The following is a 21,124-nucleotide window of genomic DNA, read 5'->3' as shown; positions in this document are numbered from 1 at the left end:
ATGATACCAAGTCGATAGACCTTTTCACGATTACCATGCAGAGAGAGAAAACCGTTTCCGATTTGAACAGCAACTTCTGCTTTTTATTTTTCAGCAAATTCAGCAAGGCTGAATGGGAGAAGAAAAAGTTTGATAAGGCCATTGGGTAAGTATGTAATTCCAAGGTCGAAAGATCTCTCTCCCCCTCCCCCTCACTTTCCATACACCCATACCCTCCACTGCTTTGAGGCACAGTCAACCTTCATGCTCACTGGCATCAGTTATTCTTAACTACGGGGATGGACAACCTGTGGCCCTCCAGATGTCGCTGTAAAGCATCTCCCATCGTCCCTGACGATGAGCAACATCTAGAGGGCCACGCGTTCCTCACCCCATGCTTATCATTGAAGTGGAGGAATAAGGGATTGGGGGCATTACAGTCAAGCAACTCTTGGTTGAGCTTAATGGGTGGGATTCACCTAACGAACCCTGCCAAGGGAAGCTCTGCAGAAGCTTGTGCAGCAGGGCTTTCCCCCCTCCTACTTCATGCCCCCCCAAAAAAATTGGTTTGGGAGAGGGCGTTAGGAGAATCCCAAAAACAACAGCAGCAGCACTGGTGGTGAATCACTTTGCTCCGTCTCTCCTCAAGAAGACTTTATTGAGCCCAAACATCTGGAAAGTTCAAAGGGCCGTAGAGCTTTGTGGGCAGAAGGTCCCTGGTTAAACCCCCAACATCCTCAGGGCTGAGAAGAACCTATTCCTGAAACCACTGCAGGCTCTAGGGGTGGGGGAGCTAGATCTGGCTGGCAGGCCAGATTCCTCAGTCCACCACCTTCCACGGGTCACGTCTGATAGGTGAGCAGGGCCATCCATAACAGCGTCAGGTGACTGTAACTGCTGATCAGCCTATAGCATTAGGCATAGGGCAGGTGGGTGTGGGTTGTGAGGAGCAGCCTCACAGTCCAAGTTGGGATCATTGGGGAGGGGTTGTTTTGTTTTGTTATTATGTTGCGTATTTTTGTGTGTTTATGCTGTAAACTGCCCTGTGACCCTCCCCCCCAAAGGGTGGTTCATTAATCCATCAATCAATCCATCAGCCTTCTGGCCAGAGATTCCTCACCTCTAGTGTAGACATTACTGAACTAGGTGACTCTGTGTAAGGCAACTTTATGTGTTGGGGACCATCAGTCAGGACCGTCTGTAGTTGGTATTTCCATGCCGCCATTTTCCTGGATGTGATTGTTTGGTCACCTCCCACATCTTTTAATCTCCGCCCTCTGTTTCTTGCAGCTACTCTTTTGCTATTGTTGGCATTAATATCACAGACCTTGCGTACAACCTGCTTGTGAGCGGTGCTCTGAAAACACACTTCTACAATGTTGCTCCAGAGGCTCCAACGTTATCCCATTTCCAGCAGACGTTCTGTAAGTGTGTGTGTAAGAGAGAGAATAATAATTGTGTTTGTTGTGTTGGTAGCGTCCTTCCTTAATTACTTCATGTGATCAATTATACAAAGCATCGCTGGCATTCCTTTGGTTGGATTATGTCCTTACAATAAGTTTGACATTTGTCTGAGGAATGATCCGTTTTGTGGGACAACTGGTAATCTCAGACCAAAGAAAGTTTTTCCATGTTTCCGTTGCAAGCTTTGACTGTGTCATAACAACTGCAAAGTAATTGGAAACCAAATTCCTGTTAACAAAATTACTGTATCGTGTCATAATCTGTTTCTCTTCCTTCCTGATACTGTCATTTATCTTGTCTTATTGAATTGTTTTCCTTTTGAAGTTAGTTATTTCATTTCATTTTTCTCATTTGTATACCGCCTTTCTATATTACCATGCTTGAGATCTGTGGATAAAGGGTGGTATACAAATTTAACTTCTTCTTCCTATTATTATTATTATTATTATTATTATTACTACTGTACACAAGGCATTTTATAAGCTGAAGGGAAAACAAAATATACAACAAAGATTGCACACCTTATAACAATCTGGTCCAATACAAAAAAGTCATAATAAAACATAACATTAAAATAAATGGCTTATATCAAATTAAGTAATATTCAGTAATCCATCAGAATATAATGGACAATAAAACTAACTCTCAAAATATCAGCAAATAATAAGTAAACAGAAATTCACTTTTAAGAATTACAGTATATTTTCCCTGCTTGAATGCCGGCATAATCCCCGATCCCAAGGACTCTCTTCCACTATGAATCTCTATGTGACTCTTGAGACAGAGAGAGAACTGTCTGGGGTCCCCAGTCCCTGAATAACACTATGGGTTTTGCAGAATCCTCCCCGGCAGAGATTAAAGGAGCCTATGTTCAACTTAAAATGCAGCCCCAGATTAAAAATTATTTATTAAAGAAGCAGGACGGAAACATCCAAAGTCGCCATAGAAAACTGTCTTATTGTTTTTTTTCAAAGTTTAATGAACACATTTGTTATTTTTCAAGAGCACTGCAATATAAAGGCATGAAGGCATATTTAAGATAGAGGGGGGAAATTAATGAATCCAAAATAATGTCTGCATTGTCTAATTAAAGTTTATAAAATGTAATATCCTTCAGATGACCTATTTATTGGGCATTTGTCTTAATTTGCTTTCACATAGCTTACATGGATGCTAGATTATATCCAGTCTTCGTTGAGCATTTGTTCTGATTTATTTGTGGGGCAGTTATATGAAAACGAGCATTCATTCTGTTTTGCCTGTCCTATGTTTATACATCTTCCTGTTCATTCACTACTCTTCAATACATTTTCCTCCCAATTGCAGAAATGTTACTTCTTTATTAAAGTGGATTTGTTGTGTTGGGGCAGCGGAGTGCTTTAATCCACTTTAATTACAGCAGACCTAAATTTTCCAGGTGCTACAGTATGTGTATAAAAGCAAATAAATAAATAAATGATGCTGCATTTTAAAAAAAAGTTGCACCCCTACAACCAGTGCTTTTTTTCTGGGGGTGCGCAGGGGTACGCAATACCCATAAACATTTTTTATAGAAAAAAAAGCACTGCCTACTACAGCCATCACAGCTGCTCCATCCCATATGCCCTTCCTTCACTGTGATTCTCATGCCAAGCCAAGTGAGAACTTGCAGGTTGTGTTTTGGCAACAGCAGCGGTAAAAGGAGCACCAGACTTTCCCCCGCCCCCCAGGTGTCCCCACTAGAAGTAGAGAGAGGAGCTCTTTCGGCTCTATTGAACTTTGGAAGCCCCCTCTCCCCCAACTCCCCGCTCCCAGATTGCTGAGCGCCATTTCAGCTGGGGTGATGAAGCAATTTCAGTTCATCACAGCTTCCTCTAACAAGGAGATCAGCACCAATAGTGAAGAAATGGCATGTACGCACACCTACGGACAAGTTTTCTGTTTGTTTCTTATCGGAACGAATCCTTTCTGAACCTTAGAGAATTCAAAACTCGTTTATGGCATTGGAACACTTGAGTTTTGACTGGCCAGTGACACATCTCACCCACGAGGTGGTGCTGCTCTATTTGCACAGCCAATAAATGCTGTTTGATTTGAGTCTTCGTACACTGTATGTTCCCCTATTCCGTTCCCTGCTCCTTCTTGCAGTGACATGACCCTGACTAGTTGTAGAGCACCTGGGCTCAGAAGAGGCAAGCGGCATAGAGGGATCCAACATTATTATCTAGGGTGTTCTCAAAAATTATATCCTAGCACTACAAAGTACTTCATAGCCATGTGTGTGATATATCCTCCCAGCCATTCTCTAAATTCTTCAGAAGGCAAGTTCATTGTTAGGGTTAAAAGATACCCCAGGCAATCTCTTGAGGTTGTGAATGAACAGGATCTTGAACCCAGGAAATAGTCTTATTGAGGCCATGGCTCAATGCAGCAATTCTGTTGCTGCTTAATGTATACTGATTACTGGTGCTGCCCGTTGTGTGATATGCTGCTGTTTCCAATTGCATAATTTGTTTTGCAACAGTTGGATTTTTGTGTTTATTTTTTATTTTATATCTGTAAGCTGCTTTCCGCAACTTCTTAATCAAGGGGTAAAGTGGGGAATGATTTTTTAAAAACAAGCAATAAACTACCCACTTTGCCAACCAAACATGGGTGGTGCTGTGGTCTAAACCACAGAGCCTAGGGCTTGCCGACCAGAAGGTCGGTGGTTCGAATCCCCACGACGGGGTGAGCTCCTGTTGCTCTGTCCCAGCTGCTACCAGCCTAGCAGTTCGGAAGCACACCAGTGCAAGTAGATAAATAGGTATCCCTGTGGCAGGAAGGTAAACAGCATTTCCATGCGCTCTGGCTTCCGTCACAGTGTTCTGTTGCACCAGTAGTGGTTTAGTCATGCTGGCCACATGACCTGGAAAGCTGTCTGCGGACAAACGCTGGCTCCCTTGGCCTGAAAGCAAGATGAGCGCCGCAACCCCTTAGTCACCTTTGACTGGACTTAACCATCCAGGGGCCCTTTACCTTTTTTTTACCTTAGTATGTCACTAATTTAAAGCAGGAATGGCTCGTGCATGGCTTGGGATGCGGGGGGGGGCGGATTCTATTCAGGTTACATTTAAAGGCAAACAAAGCAAATCCATTAATTTATTCACAGTGTTCCTACATTACTTGAACACTGCTGTGAACTTGTTCCTCGGTTTCCACTCGCTGAGTTCAGTTGAGGAGATAAGCCACAGATTTTACATTTTTTTTAAAAAAGACTTCCCCAGGCAACATGTCAGAATTGCAGCGAGCTCTTGTTTGTGTGGCAATGATAGCTGGACTCATTTGGCCTTGCAATTATTAGGTCAAATTCAGGCTGTCTTTGCACTTGCCCATTTCCCCTTGGCTTCTATTGTGCCTGATCGTGTGGAACTCAGCCACCCTCCTCTGTACAGAAGCAGCATTTCTGACACTCCAGGCAATGTAGACTGCTCTTCCCTATTTATCTGAAACTAATTGATATGCAAGGCTGGTGCACAACTCCAAAATGGAATACGCACAAGCTTTACGAGAGTAAGAAATACATAACAATTCACCAATTTCCAGAAACATCAGTTTCCTTCTTTCCTATACCTGGATATTTGTTTGCAGTTTGGGACATCATGTTCCAGAGCCACTGGAAAATGTATTGGCAGGTTAATTGTATCCCCCCCCCCCCATTCATCCCTCGGACATTTTATTTATATGGAGAATGGTAGCTGATGTAGAAGTAAAATAAGAGGCTGCAAGGCTGCACCCCCAGGTTTTGTCCCACTTTTTGAAAAGATGCTCTTCCACACTGTATTTTAAACTCCACCAGTTCAAAAGCAAGGTGGGGATTTTGCAAGAAAAGCAGTTTAGGATACTGCTGTGGATTTTGCCAATTGGGTTTTCTTTTAAGCTTCTCTTGTGCTATTGGAGAGGGCACTGTTTGGGGACAGCTTTTGATTGCAAGCTCTATACCTGGGAATTCATTTTGAAAATCACAAGGAAGCATATTTTGACTAAACATTGGGATCTGGTGGAAGGTAGAAGAGACCAGCCTTGAGAGGAGATATGCTCTTCTTTCGCTGGAGGTATTTTAGCCAAGTTTGATCAAACTGCAGGTGGCAGTGGAAGACAGGAGTGCCTGGCGAGCTAAACAACAACAACAATAAATTTTAGCCAAGCTATAACGGATGTTGGAGCTGCATTGTGCTTTGCCCCTCGCCGAGCAACGTTATTGAAGTTTCTAAATGTCTTAAATTATTGTTAATTTTTATTAGCGATATTTTTTTTAGTTTTTCGCTTTTTTGTAAACCGCTCAAGCTTTGTAAACTGCGCTCGAGCGGCTTATAAATTTTTATGAAATAAATAGGCAGGTGCCAAAAGTTAAGGAAGACAGGAGAGGACCAACCATAGGCTGGCCTAGAAATTGGGACTGAAGAAGGCTTCAAAGGCAGATAGTATCAACTGATGCTGTGGGCAGAAAATGAATGGGGACCCTGTGAGATGAATGGGGCTGTGAAACCAAGAGGAGAGGAGGGCAGGAGTGAGGACTGTGGTAGGAGAAGCTAGGAAAAGGGAGGCTGGGTTTGCTCTGCTTTCTAACCATTTGACTCGGGTATCCTTTGCTCTCTCAGGCTATCTGATGCACGAATTCCATAAATTCTGGATTGAGGAGGACCCCCTGGACATCATGGAGTTCAACCGCGTGCGAGAGAAGTTCCACAAGCGCATTCTCAAACAGCTCCAGAATCCGAATATGGCCCTCTGCCCTCACTTCGCTGCCTCAGAAAGCCTGATCAACCTGTAGCCGTGAAACTTGGTTTGGTTTTTTGAAAACACTGCCTCATTCTTGTGTTATGCCACCATCCTAGAGATAAATCGCTAATGTATTGAATGACCATAGCGATGGTATGCATGCTTCTTGGTGCAGTATTCATCTCTCTCTCGCGCGCTCTCTTTTTCCAGCCAGCTCCTCATACTGCTTCTTCTGAAGGGGGTGGTTTTGTCATAAAGTTGGGAGAGCTCATATTGCGGCATTTTGCAGTGTTAAGACATTATGAATTGATGTCCTGTATGAAGAAGTTTGGTTTTTTTCGACTTTCCCCACCACTCTCCTTGTGCCACCCCATAATTCAGCATTTAATTAAAGAACGGCATTTCTCTAGCTGTTGGGGGTGTTTTGTATATGTGGAATATTTGAGTTGAAAATTTGTATTTGTGGACTGCTTTTGTTCTATGATAGCTAAGAACGTTTTTTGGTTTTTTAATTAAAAAAACACACATTATGATGCAGCTAAAGGGGAGTACTTTTAATGGTCCCATTCCCAGTGAAATCAGTGAGGCTGAAAAGCACTTAACTTCAGCTGAATTGTGTCCTGTTTTTGTACAATATTTAGAAGGCAGTGTATGTGACATGCACCTCATGCCAACATAGTACATTGAAGGCGAAGACTTTTTTTCTCTCTCTCTCCAAGCAACCATGCATGTTTCATGCAGTTTTTTAAAAATAAAGTTTATGATTAAAATGTTGAAATACACTTGGCATACGCAGGACATGGGATGAATTCTGGGAACCTCTGTGTTGAGCAAGTTTGAGAACACTGACCACATTGTGATAGCAAAGACCAAAAAGTAAATAAATACACCAGTTATTACATGAGTATCCAAGGAGGGTTTGTTTTCTCACAAGTTTGCATTAGCCTACAGTTCAGCCTACTCCTGTTATCATGGCCAAATTGAAATATCACTGCTTTGAAAACGCAGAGCTAATAACATGCTTTTCTAGGTGACAGAATGTGACATAAATTGATCATGTGTGTGCTTGATTGCTTTAGGGGGGACCAAAAAACACACACACACAAATCTATATTTTCTTCATTTTTGAAGCATTGAATTTTAGGCCGAGAGGAATAAATTAACAAAGAGGCATCGAAGAAAACAAAGTAACTGGTGGTTAAGCATTGGACAAAGCGACCTTTTTTTTAAAAAAGCGAACATGCACTTTCTGTACGGAACATTCTCATGTCAACCCTGTTGGAACGGTTAGTTAATGTACATATGTATACAACAGTGCTCATGCGCACATTTGGTTTGGGTGGGTAGCGGGGCCTGCAGAGGAGCATTCCCTGTCGGATTGTGACCAGCACCTCTGACACCATGTGTAGCCTGTATCAAATCGTATTTACCATGGCACTTCATACCCATGGTAGCTTTTTACCTTCTGAAGTTTAGTACTCCGGGTAGTTTGTGAAGTTGCTTGCCTAGCAAGATTAAATTTGAGGTATTGCCTAATTATTTGTGGATTATATGAATAAATTACGTCACTCCAAACAGGAAGCTCTCTTGTGTATGTGGTTTATTCCTCAAGTACTTCAGTGATACGTTTTTATTGCCCAGGTGCATCCATGAAAGGTGTTGGGGGGGGTCAGGATGAAGCACAGTAATTCAGCTATGCTTTCTCTGAAGAAGCAATAGGCATAAAGGTAAAGGGACCCCTGACCATTAGGTCCAGTCGTGACCGACTCTGGGGTTGCAGAGCTCATCTCACTTTATTGGCTGAGGGAGCCAGCGTACAGCTTCCGGGTCATGTGGCCAGCATGACTAAGCCGCTTCTGGCAATCCAGAGCAGCGCATGGAAACGCCGTTTATCTTCCCGCCGGAGCGGTACCTATTTATCTATTTGCACTTTGACGTGCTTTCAAAGTGATAGGTTGGCAGGAGCAGGGACCGAGCAACGGGAGCGCACCCCGCCGCGGGGATTCGAACCGCCGACCTTCTGATCGGCAAACCCTAGGCTCTGTGGTTTAACCCACAGCGCCACCCGCGTCCAGCAATAGGTATATTTCCCCCTAATAGCGAGGTAGCACCTCGGCTTGAACCACCCATCACATCCTGGGTGACTACTTTAATTGGCTTTGCTCAAGAGCTTTTGTGAAGTCTCTGGATTCTCACTCATTCCAGGTTTTAGCTGTCCACCTAAAAGTAGGGTGGGAACGTGACAAATGGTGAGGTTGAAAGCACCTGTGATTATAAAGGTGCACATCTGAGTGTCTGGATCGACTGATGCACCTTATTGCAATAAACACTATTTGCCACAGAATTGTGTAACATGCCAAGCTCGAAAATGTGTTGACAATGCTTGGTTTAAGTTTTTCAGGGAGAAGGGACATCAGTGCCTCGCATAGCTGTTTGGCTTTTTCTGTTCACTAGCAGAATCATTGCAGCTGCAACATCAAATGCAGATATACTTAAGCCTTACTGTGTAAACTGCCCCGGTTCCCCCTCCCACTTTTTTTTAACAAGCTGCCTTCTGACTAATCATCCCAAAATGTAATTTGGAACTAGATTTGGGTCAGAATGTTCAGTGGGAATTTGTACTAATGAGGCCCAGGGGCTATTATTCGTAATGCTTGCTGAGGCTTTTGACTATCTCTTTGCCACTTGTGCCTAATAAAATAGCATGAATTATTTAAAAACAGACGCTGTTTTGTTGGAAACAGTCCCGGCGTCAATGAATTATTCATTTTCCTTTCACCCTTCTCCCAACAGGTATGTGACAGCTTAGATTTCACACAAGGTCTGCAAAATGCAGTGTTATTCCAGCAATAGAATACTGTTGTATTCCACTGTTACAATAATTCTACGTTGCCATGCTGCAGCATAGAATAGTTTGGAGGAGTTTGGATTTGGTATCCCGCTTTATCACTACCCGAAGGAGTCTCAAAGTGGCTAACATTCTCCTTTCCCTTCCTCCCCCACAACAAACACTCTGTGAGGTGAGTGGGGCTGAGAGACTTCAAAGAAGTGTGACTAGCCCAAAGTCACCCAGCAGCTGCATGTGGAGGAGCGGGGAAGCGAACCTGGTTCACCAGATTACGAGTCTATCGCTCTTAACCACTACACCACACTGGTTGGAAGGCACTACCTCCTGCAATGCAGGAAACGTTTGTGCAATATGGGGCTCAAACCCACCGCCATGAGAGTGAGTCTCATGCCCCAATGGCTATCCCAGCTGACATGCTGTACCACTATCATTTAGGACTGGGAATTTCCATCTGTTCATGGGCTGAATGCAGCCTTTAGTTACCTACATGTGGTTTGAGGAAACAAACACATACGCTCATCATCCTCATCAAAGCCCCATCTGTCCATGCCCTCAGGGCTGGCTTAAGGCATTTTGCTACCTGAGGTAAAGGATAAGATGGTGGCCCTTCCCGCCATTCTATATACACAAGCTGACCTGGGCTGCCATTTTGAGTCTTACCACAAAATCAGTGATGAGACAGCATCCACCATGCTTGAAGGCAGTTTCCTAGTTTAAGGGGTGAGGGCAGACTTTGAAGAGGGCCCACCACTCTGCCTTCCACGCCCTATCCCTTACCATCCACAATCTGAGGCAGACAACCCACTTTGGCTAAAGGTAGGACCAGGCTTGTCTGCCCGCACATTCTGCTGTGAGGCAAATGATGACGAGAGAGAGGCCATTTTGTTTCTGGCATCCTGCCCATGGAATGTGCACACCAGGGAAGTTCTATATAACTATACATGTCTCTTTGATGCTAGGCAAAAATCTTTAGGAAGGAGAAAAGCATGGGGGGGGAGGAGAAACGGAAAAGGGAGGATGTGCTCAACAAGTGCATCGCTGCGAGAGAAGACAGGCTGTGGGTAGAAGCTTTTACTGCCTAACCTACCCTTCCTGCCAGGCCTCTCCCTTTCCCAGCACCACACAGGATCGAATCCTGCTGCTTACCAACTGGTAAGCAGAAGTTTCAAAGCTGTGTGCTTTGTGCTTCCTTATGTGCAGGGAAGATACTCACGAAGGATCAGCCTGCCTCTTTGGTTTTGGGGGTTGGTAAAAGGATGTTGGTAAAGGGGCACGGGTGGCGCTGTGGGTTAAACCACAGAGCCTGGGGCTTGCCGATCAGAAGGTCGGTAGTTCGAATCCCCGCGACGGGGTGAGTGCCCTTTGCTCGGTCCCTGCTCCTGCCAACCTAGCAGTTTGAAAGCACGTCAAAGTGCAAGTAGATAAATAGGTACCGCTCCAGCGGGAAGGTAAACAGCGTTTCCGTGCGCTGCTCTGGTTCACCAGAAGCGGCTTAGTCATGCTTGGCCACATGTACGCCGGCTCCCTTGGCCAGTAAAGCGAGATGAACGCCGCAACCCCAGAGTCGGCCACGACTGGACCTAATGGTCAGGGGTCCCTTTACCTTTAAAAGGATGTGCAGTGCCTCCTTCCCCTCCTCTGCTCTCAACCTTATGTTGAACACAAGGTTTCAAAAATCCTCAGCCCTAATCCTCATCCAGGTGGGGCAAATCAGGAGACCTGTGCACCAACCTAGTGAATATACCGTATTTTTCGCACTATAGGACGCACTTTTCCCCCTCCAAAAATGAAGGGGAAATGTGTGTGCGTCCTATGGTGCGAATGCAGGCTTTCGCTGAAGCCTGGAGAGCGAGAGGGGTCGGTGCGCACCGACCCCTCTCGCTCTCCAGGCTTCAGGAGAGCCCCACCGCCAGCCCCACAAGCTGGGGGGACAGCGGGGAGGCGGAACGCCGCCATCCCGCTGTCCCCCGACTTGGTTAGAAGGCTGGCGGGGGGAGAAGCCTGCTCCTCCCCTCGCCAGCCCCGCAAACTCGGGAGACAGCGGGAGAGGCGCAGCGCACCATCCCCCTGTCCCCCGACTTGGCTAGAAGGCTGGCGGGGGGGAGAAGCCTGCTCCTCCCCTCGCCAGCCCCGCAAACTCGGGAGACAGCGGGAGAGGCGCAGCGCACCATCCCGCTGTCCCCCGACTTGGCTAGAAGGCTGGCGGGGGGGAGAAGCCTGCTCCTCCCCTCGCCAGCCTCGCAAACTCGGGAGACAGCGGGAGAGGCGCAGCGCACCATCCCCCTGTCCCCCGACTTGGCTAGAAGGCTGGCGGGGGGGAGAAGCCTGCTCCTCCCCTCGCCAGCCCCGCAAACTCGGGAGACAGCGGGAGAGGCGCAGCGCGCCATCCCGCTGTCCCCCGACTTGGCTAGAAGGCTGGCGGGGGGGAGAAGCCTGCTCCTCCCCTCGCCAGCCCCGCAAACTCGGGAGACAGCGGGAGAGGCGCAGCGCACCATCCCGCTGTCCCCCGACTTGGCTAGAAGGCTGGCGGGGGGGAGAAGCCTGCTCCTCCCCTCGCCAGCCCCGCAAACTCGGGAGACAGCGGGAGAGGCGCAGCGCACCATCCCGCTGTCCCCCGACTTGGCTAGAAGGCTGGCGGGGGGGAGAAGCCTGCTCCTCCCCTCGCCAGCCCCGCAGACTCGGGAGACAGCGGGAGAGGCGCAGCGCACCATCCCCCTGTCCCCCGACTTGGCTAGAAGGCTGGCGGGGGGGAGAAGCCTGCTCCTCCCCTCGCCAGCCCCGCAGACTCGGGAGACAGCGGGAGAGGCGCAGCGCACCATCCCACTGTCTCCCGACTTGGCTAGAAGGCTGGCGGGGGGGGAGAAGCCTGCTCCTGCCCGTCGCCAGCCCCGCAAACTCGGGGGATAGCGGGAGAGGCGCAGCGCACCATCCCACTGTCTCCCCACATGGTTTGGAGACTGGCGGAGGGCTTCCTCCTCCCCCAGCCCTGCAAGCTCCCAGAGCGATGCCAAAGCTGCGCGCAGCTTCGGCATGGCTCTGGGTCCCGTTCTGGGGGAGGGGGAAGCTCGGGCTTCCCCTGCCCCAGCCCCGCGCCTGGCGGGGGGGGGGGAAATAAATTTTTTCCCCTTTATTTCCCCCCCAAATCTATGTGCGTCCTATGGACCGGTGCGTCCTATCGTGCGAAAAATACGGTAATCTTATTCTCTTACACTTTCCCCACTCAATCCTCCTGCAGCTTTGTCCAATCTTGAAAATGCTGGCTGTTTCCATAATTCAGCTTGAACCGTAATGTCAACTCAAGCATCAAGGTGCCACTTGCTCTGAGATTCTGTAATATTTGAATTGGTGTTAAAGCAGGCCATTGTCGAGCCAAGGATGCTAATGTGTTTGACAGCTCTTTGCAAAAAACCAACAACTAAAAGAACACCCCTTTACTAAGGCTGACAGGCAGAATTCACAGGCCCCAATGGATCCGCTGTGGGAAAACACTTGAGGAATACATAGCCTGAGGCAATAGCTTGAGTAAAAGTCCTTTTAAGGAAGTGTGAAAGATCCTGGCTATCTGGGTCAATCATGAGTCCTCTTGACATGCCTGAACTTTCAGGCTGTTTTTGAGCTCCCCGTTTCAAGTTCTTTTAAAATAGGCAGGACCAACAGGCATGAGAGAATGGAAAATGGGATGCTCTGTGAATTTGATCCCAGGGAATGAATATTATATACAACTTTTCAACCGATGGGTGTAGTGATTATGTTCCACTCCGAAAAGCTGTGGGTTTTTTTCCAAAAGAGGGCATGAAAGAGACTTTGGCTGAAGTGGGATGATGGATATTAATACTCAAAGTCAGTGTAGATGTAGACAAAAGTATTGTTTTACCATTCAGTGCCTTGTGAGCAGCACTGGATGACTATGGACCACAGTCCTTATTTCCTCACAAGCTTGTGAGGAAAAAGTTGAAGAGAAAAAACATGTACAGTGGTACCTTGGGTTACATACGCTTCAGGTTACATACGCTTCAGGTTACAGACTCTGATAACCCAGAAATAGTGCTTCAGGTTAAGAACTTTGCTTCAGGATGAGAACAGAAATCGTGCTTCGGCAGTGCGGCGGCAGCAGGAGGCCCCATTAGCTAAAGTGGTGCTTCAGGTTAAGAACAGTTTCAGGTTAAGAACAGACCTCCGGAACGAATTAAGTACTTAACCCGAGGTACCACTGTACTGGATTTGGTTGGAACCACATTCATGCTATTCCCAGCTGCTTCACAGTTAGGAGAGGCAGAACTTCTTGTTTCTGCTGCATAAAGTTTTGGAAGAGCCCCAAACCAATCCATCACAAGTGCTTTTAGGACTTCCGGGTTGGCGCCTCCGGCAATGGCGGAGCTCCTCTGATCGGGAGGAACTTGCTCCGTGAAAAGCAGGGTCTGACCGCCACGGCGAAGGCGGAGACCCATAGAAATCACAAGTGGGAGAAGCTTGTGAACCTGGGATTCGGCTGGCACCTTTTGCGCCTCCCCTACTCGCGGGGAAACCCTGTTTTGGGGATCCGGAGCGACGTGGGGTGAGTGGCGCAGTGCTTCGAATTGACTGCTTCCTTCACGGAGTGAAGCCGCATTGCTGTTGCCGGAGAGCGCTGACTTTTTCCTGTGGACAATTGGACTTTAAACAACTACCCGTGAGTAGAACGGAGAATTGGATCCTTAAATACCTTAATTTGGCACCGAAACGAGAAGGTCTTAAACAGGAAGTTCGCCTTCCTCTTTTGTAAATAGATTGAAGCAAAGACGTTACAAGCTAAAGTCTTGGAAAGCCTTTGGCAAAGGATTAAATTTCCATCGGTTAAAATTACAAAACCCCCCTTGGAAGCAGGAGAAGAGGGGGGAAATTTTGGACCTAGCGAGCCTGCAGGAGAGAGTGAAAAATCAAATTACCACTGCTCTGAACCTGGAAAAGGGCTGCCAGAAAGAGTGACGTTTTGGGAGAGTGCATTGACTGTGAATAGAACGTATTTGACAGCTAGTTAAATAAGAGAAAGATACTGTTTCCATTGTCCCCTTCTGCGTTTAAAAAGGAGGAAAAGTAACTGAAAATTGAAACTATCTTTATGGCTTGAGTTGTGTTTGAAATGATTGATACAAGTGGAGATTGTTTCCCTCTAGAGGGAGCTTTTGAAACTGTTACAGGAGTGTAACTGGGGAATCTCCAGCTGCAAGATAAGAAATTGTGAGAACCAGAGATTGACCTTGGACCATTTAAAAATGTTGACAGGAGAAGCCATAGTGACTGTATTATGCAAGATAAGCTATTTGCTGGAACAGCTTCATAAGAAGACGGATGACATGGCTTTTAAAATTGACAACTTGGGACAAAAAGTGATTAATATGGGACAAAAAGTGAGCACCAACACAGAAATAATTCAGGACTTGGTACAGGAATCTACTTTGGCAGGACAAATTGTGGAGGAGAAGGAGAAAGCTGTTGTTGTTGAGCCTAAAGTAATACAAGCGGGATCTTCAGTCTTGCAGAAGAAAATTGAGGACTACAAGTTGAGGCCTTCTATGATCGAATCTAGAAAAAGTCAGATTCTGAGGATCGGATCCCGGCCTGGACTGAAGAAGGAAAGTTGGAAAGATCCCTCTATGCAGGGATTAACTGACTTCTGGGACATGGACTTGGGTCTGGAGGAGATTGAAGTTCTGGGGGCCTTTGGATTTGGAGGAATCTTGAAACATGTCCTGAAACACTTTATGGATCTTAGCTTCAACTATGGAAATTTGGCTGGAGTCTTCCAGAGATCTGCTCTTTAGAATTAAATAATATGAAGAAGACCTGCAGAAGGGACCTGGAAAAGAGTTAAGAGCCTCAGACATAAGATCTCCAGGTTGATGGACTATATGGAATTGACGGAAAGGACTGGCAGAATCCGAAACCAGGGAGAGGAGATGGTGGAAGAAGATTGGAAAATTTAAAGTTTATATATAGAAATACTGTAAAATTAATGAGTGATAGAAAAATGGTGGAATGAAATTTTATGGCCTTAGCAGAAATGTTATAAGGAGTTAAGCATATATAAGTATTTTAGTTTTAATGGAAAATAAGGTTAAAAATATGTTGAGATATTTATAATATGATAGAAAATAGAGAAAGATGGAAAGGATTTGCTGAAACAATTAATAGAAGTGGAATACAAAAAGGGAGGTGAGAGGAGGTCAAGGAAACAAAGGAATGAAAGATAAGAGTATGGAAAAGGTGTGATGTATGGTTTGTTTTTTTTAATGATATTTATTCAGTGTTTCAAGAATACAGAAAAGAGAAGAAAGAAAAAAAACAACAAAAGAAGAAGAAAAAATGCATAAAAGCCAATACAACAACACCACAACAAAAAAGAAAAATACAAATCCCATATTACATCTTTCATTTGCTTATTTCCTTGACCTCCTCACACCTCCCTTTTTGTATTCTAGCTTAATTAGTTATTTCAGCAAATTCTTTCCATCTTTCTCAATTTTTATTTGAATAATTTATCTTGACAGTCTAGCCTATTAATTAACTCAGCAAATCCTTTCCATCTTTCACCATATTCTGTTATTCAATTTGCCTTAATTTGTTTAACCTTATCTTACCATAAAATACCTTAAAGCTTAAAACTTAATACTTATTTATACATAACTCCTTATATCATTTCTACTAAAGCCGGATAGTTTCATTCCAACATTTTCCCTAATATTCATTAATTTTACACTAATTCCCAAAATAAATTTTTTTCTTTATAGACTTTCTTCTAATTTTAATCCAACGTCCCTTCTTCCTGGTCTCGGGTTATGTCAGTCCTTACTGTCCATTCCATCCAGTCCATCAACCTGGTGATCTTATGTCCGAGGCCCTTAAGTCTCTTCCATGCCCTTCTGCAGATTTTCTTCTTGTTGTTTATACTTGCACTTTTCCTTGTCTTTTGTTGGTCTCTTTCTTAATTTCTTTCCTTTCTCCTTGAGGAGTAGATCTCTGGGGGATTCCAGCTGATAGTTATTTCCATCTCCCCTCATCAGACCAGCCCATTCCCCACAGTCCCACTCCCCACAGTCATCAATGTGATCCAAAAAATAGTTAACAGCATATTTCAGAGACCCTCCTCAGCTCCAGGCTCCCCCTGGCCCACTCCAAATTCAATCTTCAAAGACAGCAGCTTATGCTCCTGCAGGGCCTCGGATCTCTCCATTTGCATTACTTGAGGTGCATCCGCCACCTCCTCCATTATCATCTGCCCTTGCACTTGCCCAGTTGAACCAGTTTCCTGAGTTGGTCCCTGTATGATTTCTGTGTCAGTATTCCCTGTTTGTCCGCATTTACTGACTACAACAGTCATCAAGTCCAACTTCTCATTCATCAGATCCATCTTCTCATGCAAATGCTCCAGCAAAGCATTTGTTTTACAAAAAGCCAGCACCAAGACTTCCTCCCAACACATTTTTATTCAAGTTCAGAAGACTGGTCCCACGATCTTAATCTTGCAGCTGTAAAGTCCCCTAGTGGACTGCAGCAACAATTTAACAAGCTCCCTCTAGAGGAGACAATTTCTATTTGTGTCCATCTTTTTAAAACATATCCAACAAAGGAAAGTTACTTTCATTTTTCAAATATTTTGTTTCTTTAGAATGCAAAAGGCAACATTGGAATCAGTTTGTTTCTCTTTTTTTTAGCTATCTGTCAAAATGTTCCATTCACAGTCAATGAACGTCTCTGACAATTTCTGTCTCTGACACCCCGTTCCCAGATTTGAGACGGTGGAAACTTACTTTTCTTTTACTCTTTCTCCTGCAGGCTTGAACAGTCAAAATCCCCCCCCCTTTTCTCCTGCTTCCAAGGGGGTTTTAGTGGTTATAAATGAAGGAGATTTCGACCTTTACAAACGACTTTCCAGGCTATTAGCTTACAAGGTTTTTGCTTCAGTCTATTTACAAAATGCGGAAGGCGGACTTCCTGTTTTAAACCTTCCCGCTTTGATGCCAAATTAGAATGTTTCTTGATCCAATTTTCCGTTTCTACTCACAGGTACTTGTTTAGAGTCCAATTGTCCACAGGAAAAGTCAGCGCTCTCCGGCAATGGCTATGTGGCTTCCCTCCGTGAAAGTAGCAATCAGTTTGCAGCACCGCGCCACTCACCCCACTTCGCTCCGGAGCCCCAAAATGGGGTTCCCCGCGAGTAGGGGAGGCACTCCTGGTGCCCTGCCGAACCCCACATTCCCAGGCTTCCTCCACCTGGGATTTCTAGCAGGTCCCCACCTTTGCCGCGGCGGGAAGACCCAGTTTCCAGGGAGCCAGTTCCTCCGGTCGGAGGAACTCCGCCATTCGCCGATGGCGCTAACCCAGAAGTCCCCGGTGTGATGTATGTTTTTAAACTGTTTTTGTTTTGTTTTATTTAGGGTTAGGGTTAGGATTTTGTTTAGTTTAGTTTAATGTGTGTAGGTTGTGTTTTGTATTGTTTATATATTGTATTGTATTGCTTTTTTTCTCTTTTGTTTCTTTTTTCTCTTGTCTTCTTTTCTTTTCTTTTCCTTTTCTGTAATTTTTAAAAGTAATAAATATTATTTTTTTTTTTAAAAAAGAACAGTTTCAGGTTAAGAACAGACCTCCGGAACGAATTAAGTACTTAACCCGAGGTACCACTATGCTGCTCTGAGCTTCTTAGAGGAGCATATAAATGTGACCTGTAGGGATGAGGGAGAAGTTTCATTTGGTTCATATTTAAAGGTGAATTTATCAAATACACACTTTCTGAAACTATGAGAACTGAAACACAAACTTTGAAATGTGTATTCATGTGTGACCTGTTCCTTTTCTTCCCGTACAAGAAGTACAGGTCTTTGCAACTGCCACAGCGAACATGCACCTCAGTGGTACAGCATCTGCTTTGCATGTGGGTCTCGGGTTCAATCTCTGAAGAACTAGGAGAGACTCTTGTCAGAAAATCTTGGAGATCCACTGCCATTTAGAGAACTGTGGTAAATGGACTAGTGGTTCATCTTAGTATAGGCAGATTCCTGTGCTTCTACATCATTAAGCAGGGCTTTGTCAGCCCAGTGAAAATGAATGCCTTTTGAATAAGCATACCCCTGCCATGCAAAATATTTGTAGCTTGGAAGTTCTAAAGATTAAAAAAAAAAAAGCTTGAATATTTAAGCTTCAGGATAAGAGCTGACTAGCTAGTACAACTGTGCTAAATGACTTTGGAAAGCATACAATTCCACCCCTGCCTTCTGCCCCCATTCCTACAAGCTAAACTGAAAATAAGCCCTGGGCAAAGAAGACGACCCATCTCAGCTGTAGAAGTGAGGAATGATTTAGTGAGCCTTTGAGGGCGACATTCTGAAAGTGTCAACATTTATCAGACTTCAACTCCTATTCTGTGCTACATCTGGGCGAGAACTAAGGCTTTATAAAGGTCCTTCTGACCTTTTCCTTATTTAGCATTTTAGAAAAATTCTGTGGCCTTTGGGGCATCACCAAACAAAGCTATACAGACATATTTCCCCTTGATCTCCATGGTTCTTTTAATGCTGCTTTTGTTGTCCTAAGGAATGTAGATTGGCATGCTGTTGTTGATGACATGCCCTTTGTAAATGTTATTTCGTGCTTGGTCCTGAAAAGAAATCTAACTTGGTTGCTAAAAGGCCCGTCATGATGGAGGTGTGTGATATAGATAAGGCCTGAGGGAATGTCAGTCAATTAAGGCCACATCTGCATCATATATTTAAAGCACTATTAACAGCCATGGCTTCCCACAAAGCATTCTGGGAGCTGTAATTTGTGAAGGGTGCTGAGAGTTGTTAGGAGACCCTTATTCCCCTCGCAGAGCAACAACTCCCAGATTTCTCTGGGAGGAGGGATTGATTGCTAAACCCCTCTGGAAACTGTCACTCTGTGAAGGGAATAGCTGTGGAGGCTCTCAAACAGTTCCTTGGAAACATTTTAATGCCAGGGGAAGGCTTCATAATATCAGATGAAGACACACACGCACACTTATGTGAGACAGAGGCATGGCATGTGAACTACAAGACTCTTCCAAATTAAACTGCAGGGGATTCACGGCCTATGGAAACAGATGATTAGCCGTTCTCGGGAGGCGGCTGCATGATTCAGAGGCCACTGATGGCACGCAACCGAATTGTGAGAATTAGTGAAAGTGTGGGCAGCTTCTCCTGATAGGCGAGTCCAGTGCCAAGGTTATGACCTCTCACTTAGCACAGGCCAAGTTCTCTTCTGGGACAGGGTTCTTAGGTTACCTCACAACTCGGCTCCTTCCAGCACTGGTAGGGCAACATGAGACGCTTGGGAGCATGCAAGTGAAGTAAAGACTAACACTGTGCCTTCTCTACTGAAGAGAAGGGGTAGTATGTGGAAGAGCTGCAGAGGTGGTTCCAAACTGTGGCCTTGCATTTCCACAGTAATCCAAGAAAGATTTGGGGCCAATAAGGTGAGGGTATCCAACAAGTTGCCCTCCATTTGCTGCCGGGCTGTCCTTTTCATCATTCCTGACCTTTTGCCATGTTGGCTGGGGCTGATGGAGGTTGTAAGATTGAGGAAGCCTGTCTTAAATCTTAATGCTTCAGATGAGAAGAGATTACGGATGAGGTTTGCATAAGAAGCTGCCCTCTACCACTGGCCATTCAAACTACAAGAAATGAGATCCCGACCAAACACCAGGAAGAACTTTATGACAGTAAAAACTGTTTGACAGTGGAACAGACTCCCATGAGAGGTGGTGGGCTCTCCTTCATGGGAGGTTTTTAAGCCAGAATTTAAGCCAGGTTTTTAAGCTACTGCAATGCGCTCTACGTGGGGCTATCTTTGAAGGTGACCCAGAAACTACAACTAATCCTGAATGCGGCAGCTAGACTGGTGACTGGGAGTGGCCTCTGAGACCATATAACACCAGTCCTGAAAGACCTACATTGGCTCCCAGTACGTTTCCGAGCACAATTCAAAGTGTTGGTGCTGACCTTTAAAGCCCTAAACGGCCTTGGCCCACTATACCTGAAGGAGCATCTCCACCCCCATTGTTCTGCCTGGATGCTGAAGTCCAGCGCCGAGGGCCTTCTGGCAGTTCCCTCCCTGCGAAAAGTGAGGTTACAGAGAGACAGTGGCGTAGCGTGGGTTGTCAGCACCCGGGGCAAGGCAAGTAATTTGCGCCCCCTAACACGTGGATTTGCGCCCCCTAACCCATGGATTTGCCCTAACCCCAGATGTTGCGCCCGGTGCGGCCGGCCCCCCCTGCACCCCCCACACTACGCCACTGCAGAGAGAACCAGGCAGAGGGCCTTCTCGGTAGTGGCGCCCGCCCTGTGGAACGCCCTCCCATCAGATGTCAGCACAATCAGCAACTATTTTACTTTTAAAAGACAACTGAAGGCTGCCCTGTTCAGGGAAGTTTTTAATGTGTGATATTTTAATGTATTTTTAATCTTTGTTGGAAGCCGCCCAGAGTGGCTGGGGGAACCCAGCCAGATGGTACAAATAAATTATTATTATTATTATTATTATTATTATTATTATTATTATTATTTGTGCTCTAGCTGAGATTCCTGCATTGCAAGAGGTTGGCACAGTAGATGACCCTTAGGATCCCTTCCAACTCTACTGTTCTACGATTCTATGACAGGCAGTGGCTCTCCAGGGTTGCAGTGGGTGTCTCTCCCAACCCTACTAGGAGATGCCGGGGGTTGAAACTAGGACCTTTTCCATGTAAAGCATGGGCTCAATCACTCAGCCATGACCCTTGACCTTGAAGCCCTTTCCAAATAGCTATCTGAAAAGGTATTCAGTACGGAATAAGAGAAGCGTTATAAACCAAGTGCCATTCTAATTACAGGATGGCATTGCAGAGAGGGCTATCGTTGGCTAGCTCAGGTTGCAATCATAAGAACATAGGAGAGCTTAGGAGGAACATAATAAGCTGCCTTATTATGAGTCAGACCATTGGTCCATCTGTGGATCATTGTAATGTCTACACCAACTTGCACAGACTCTTCAGAGTTTCAGGCAGCTTTACCTGGAGAAACCAGAGATTGAAACTATGACCTTTTGTGTACAAGACAGATGCTC

General features: G+C 45.4%; 2 protein-coding genes across 9 annotated transcripts in view; one reads left to right on the top strand and one right to left on the bottom strand.

The window, feature by feature from the left end:
- The window catches only part of ELMOD1 (ELMO domain containing 1), a 45,181-nt gene extending 37,776 nt beyond the window's left edge, over positions 1-7,405 (top strand). For all 8 annotated transcript variants that reach the window (XM_083609273.1, XM_083609274.1, XM_083609272.1 and 5 more), the window contains 3 exons: positions 95-145; positions 1,270-1,403; positions 6,063-7,405. In XM_083609273.1, coding sequence (XP_083465399.1) covers positions 95-145; positions 1,270-1,403; positions 6,063-6,235 — 358 coding nt within the window. In that variant the 3' untranslated portion in view covers positions 6,236-7,405. The remainder of the gene's footprint in view (positions 1-94; positions 146-1,269; positions 1,404-6,062) is intronic.
- ALKBH8 (alkB homolog 8, tRNA methyltransferase) overlaps positions 1-21,124 on the bottom strand; it is a gene marked incomplete at its 5' end in the record, with an annotated part of 247,603 nt that overhangs the window by 108,758 nt on the left and 117,721 nt on the right. The window lies entirely within an intron of this gene.

Source organism: Podarcis filfolensis, assembly GCF_964270895.1.
Source record: "Podarcis filfolensis genome assembly, chromosome: 4".
In the NCBI taxonomy this organism is placed as follows: Eukaryota; Metazoa; Chordata; class Lepidosauria; order Squamata; family Lacertidae; genus Podarcis; species Podarcis filfolensis.
This window is presented reverse-complemented; position numbering and strand designations above follow the sequence as displayed.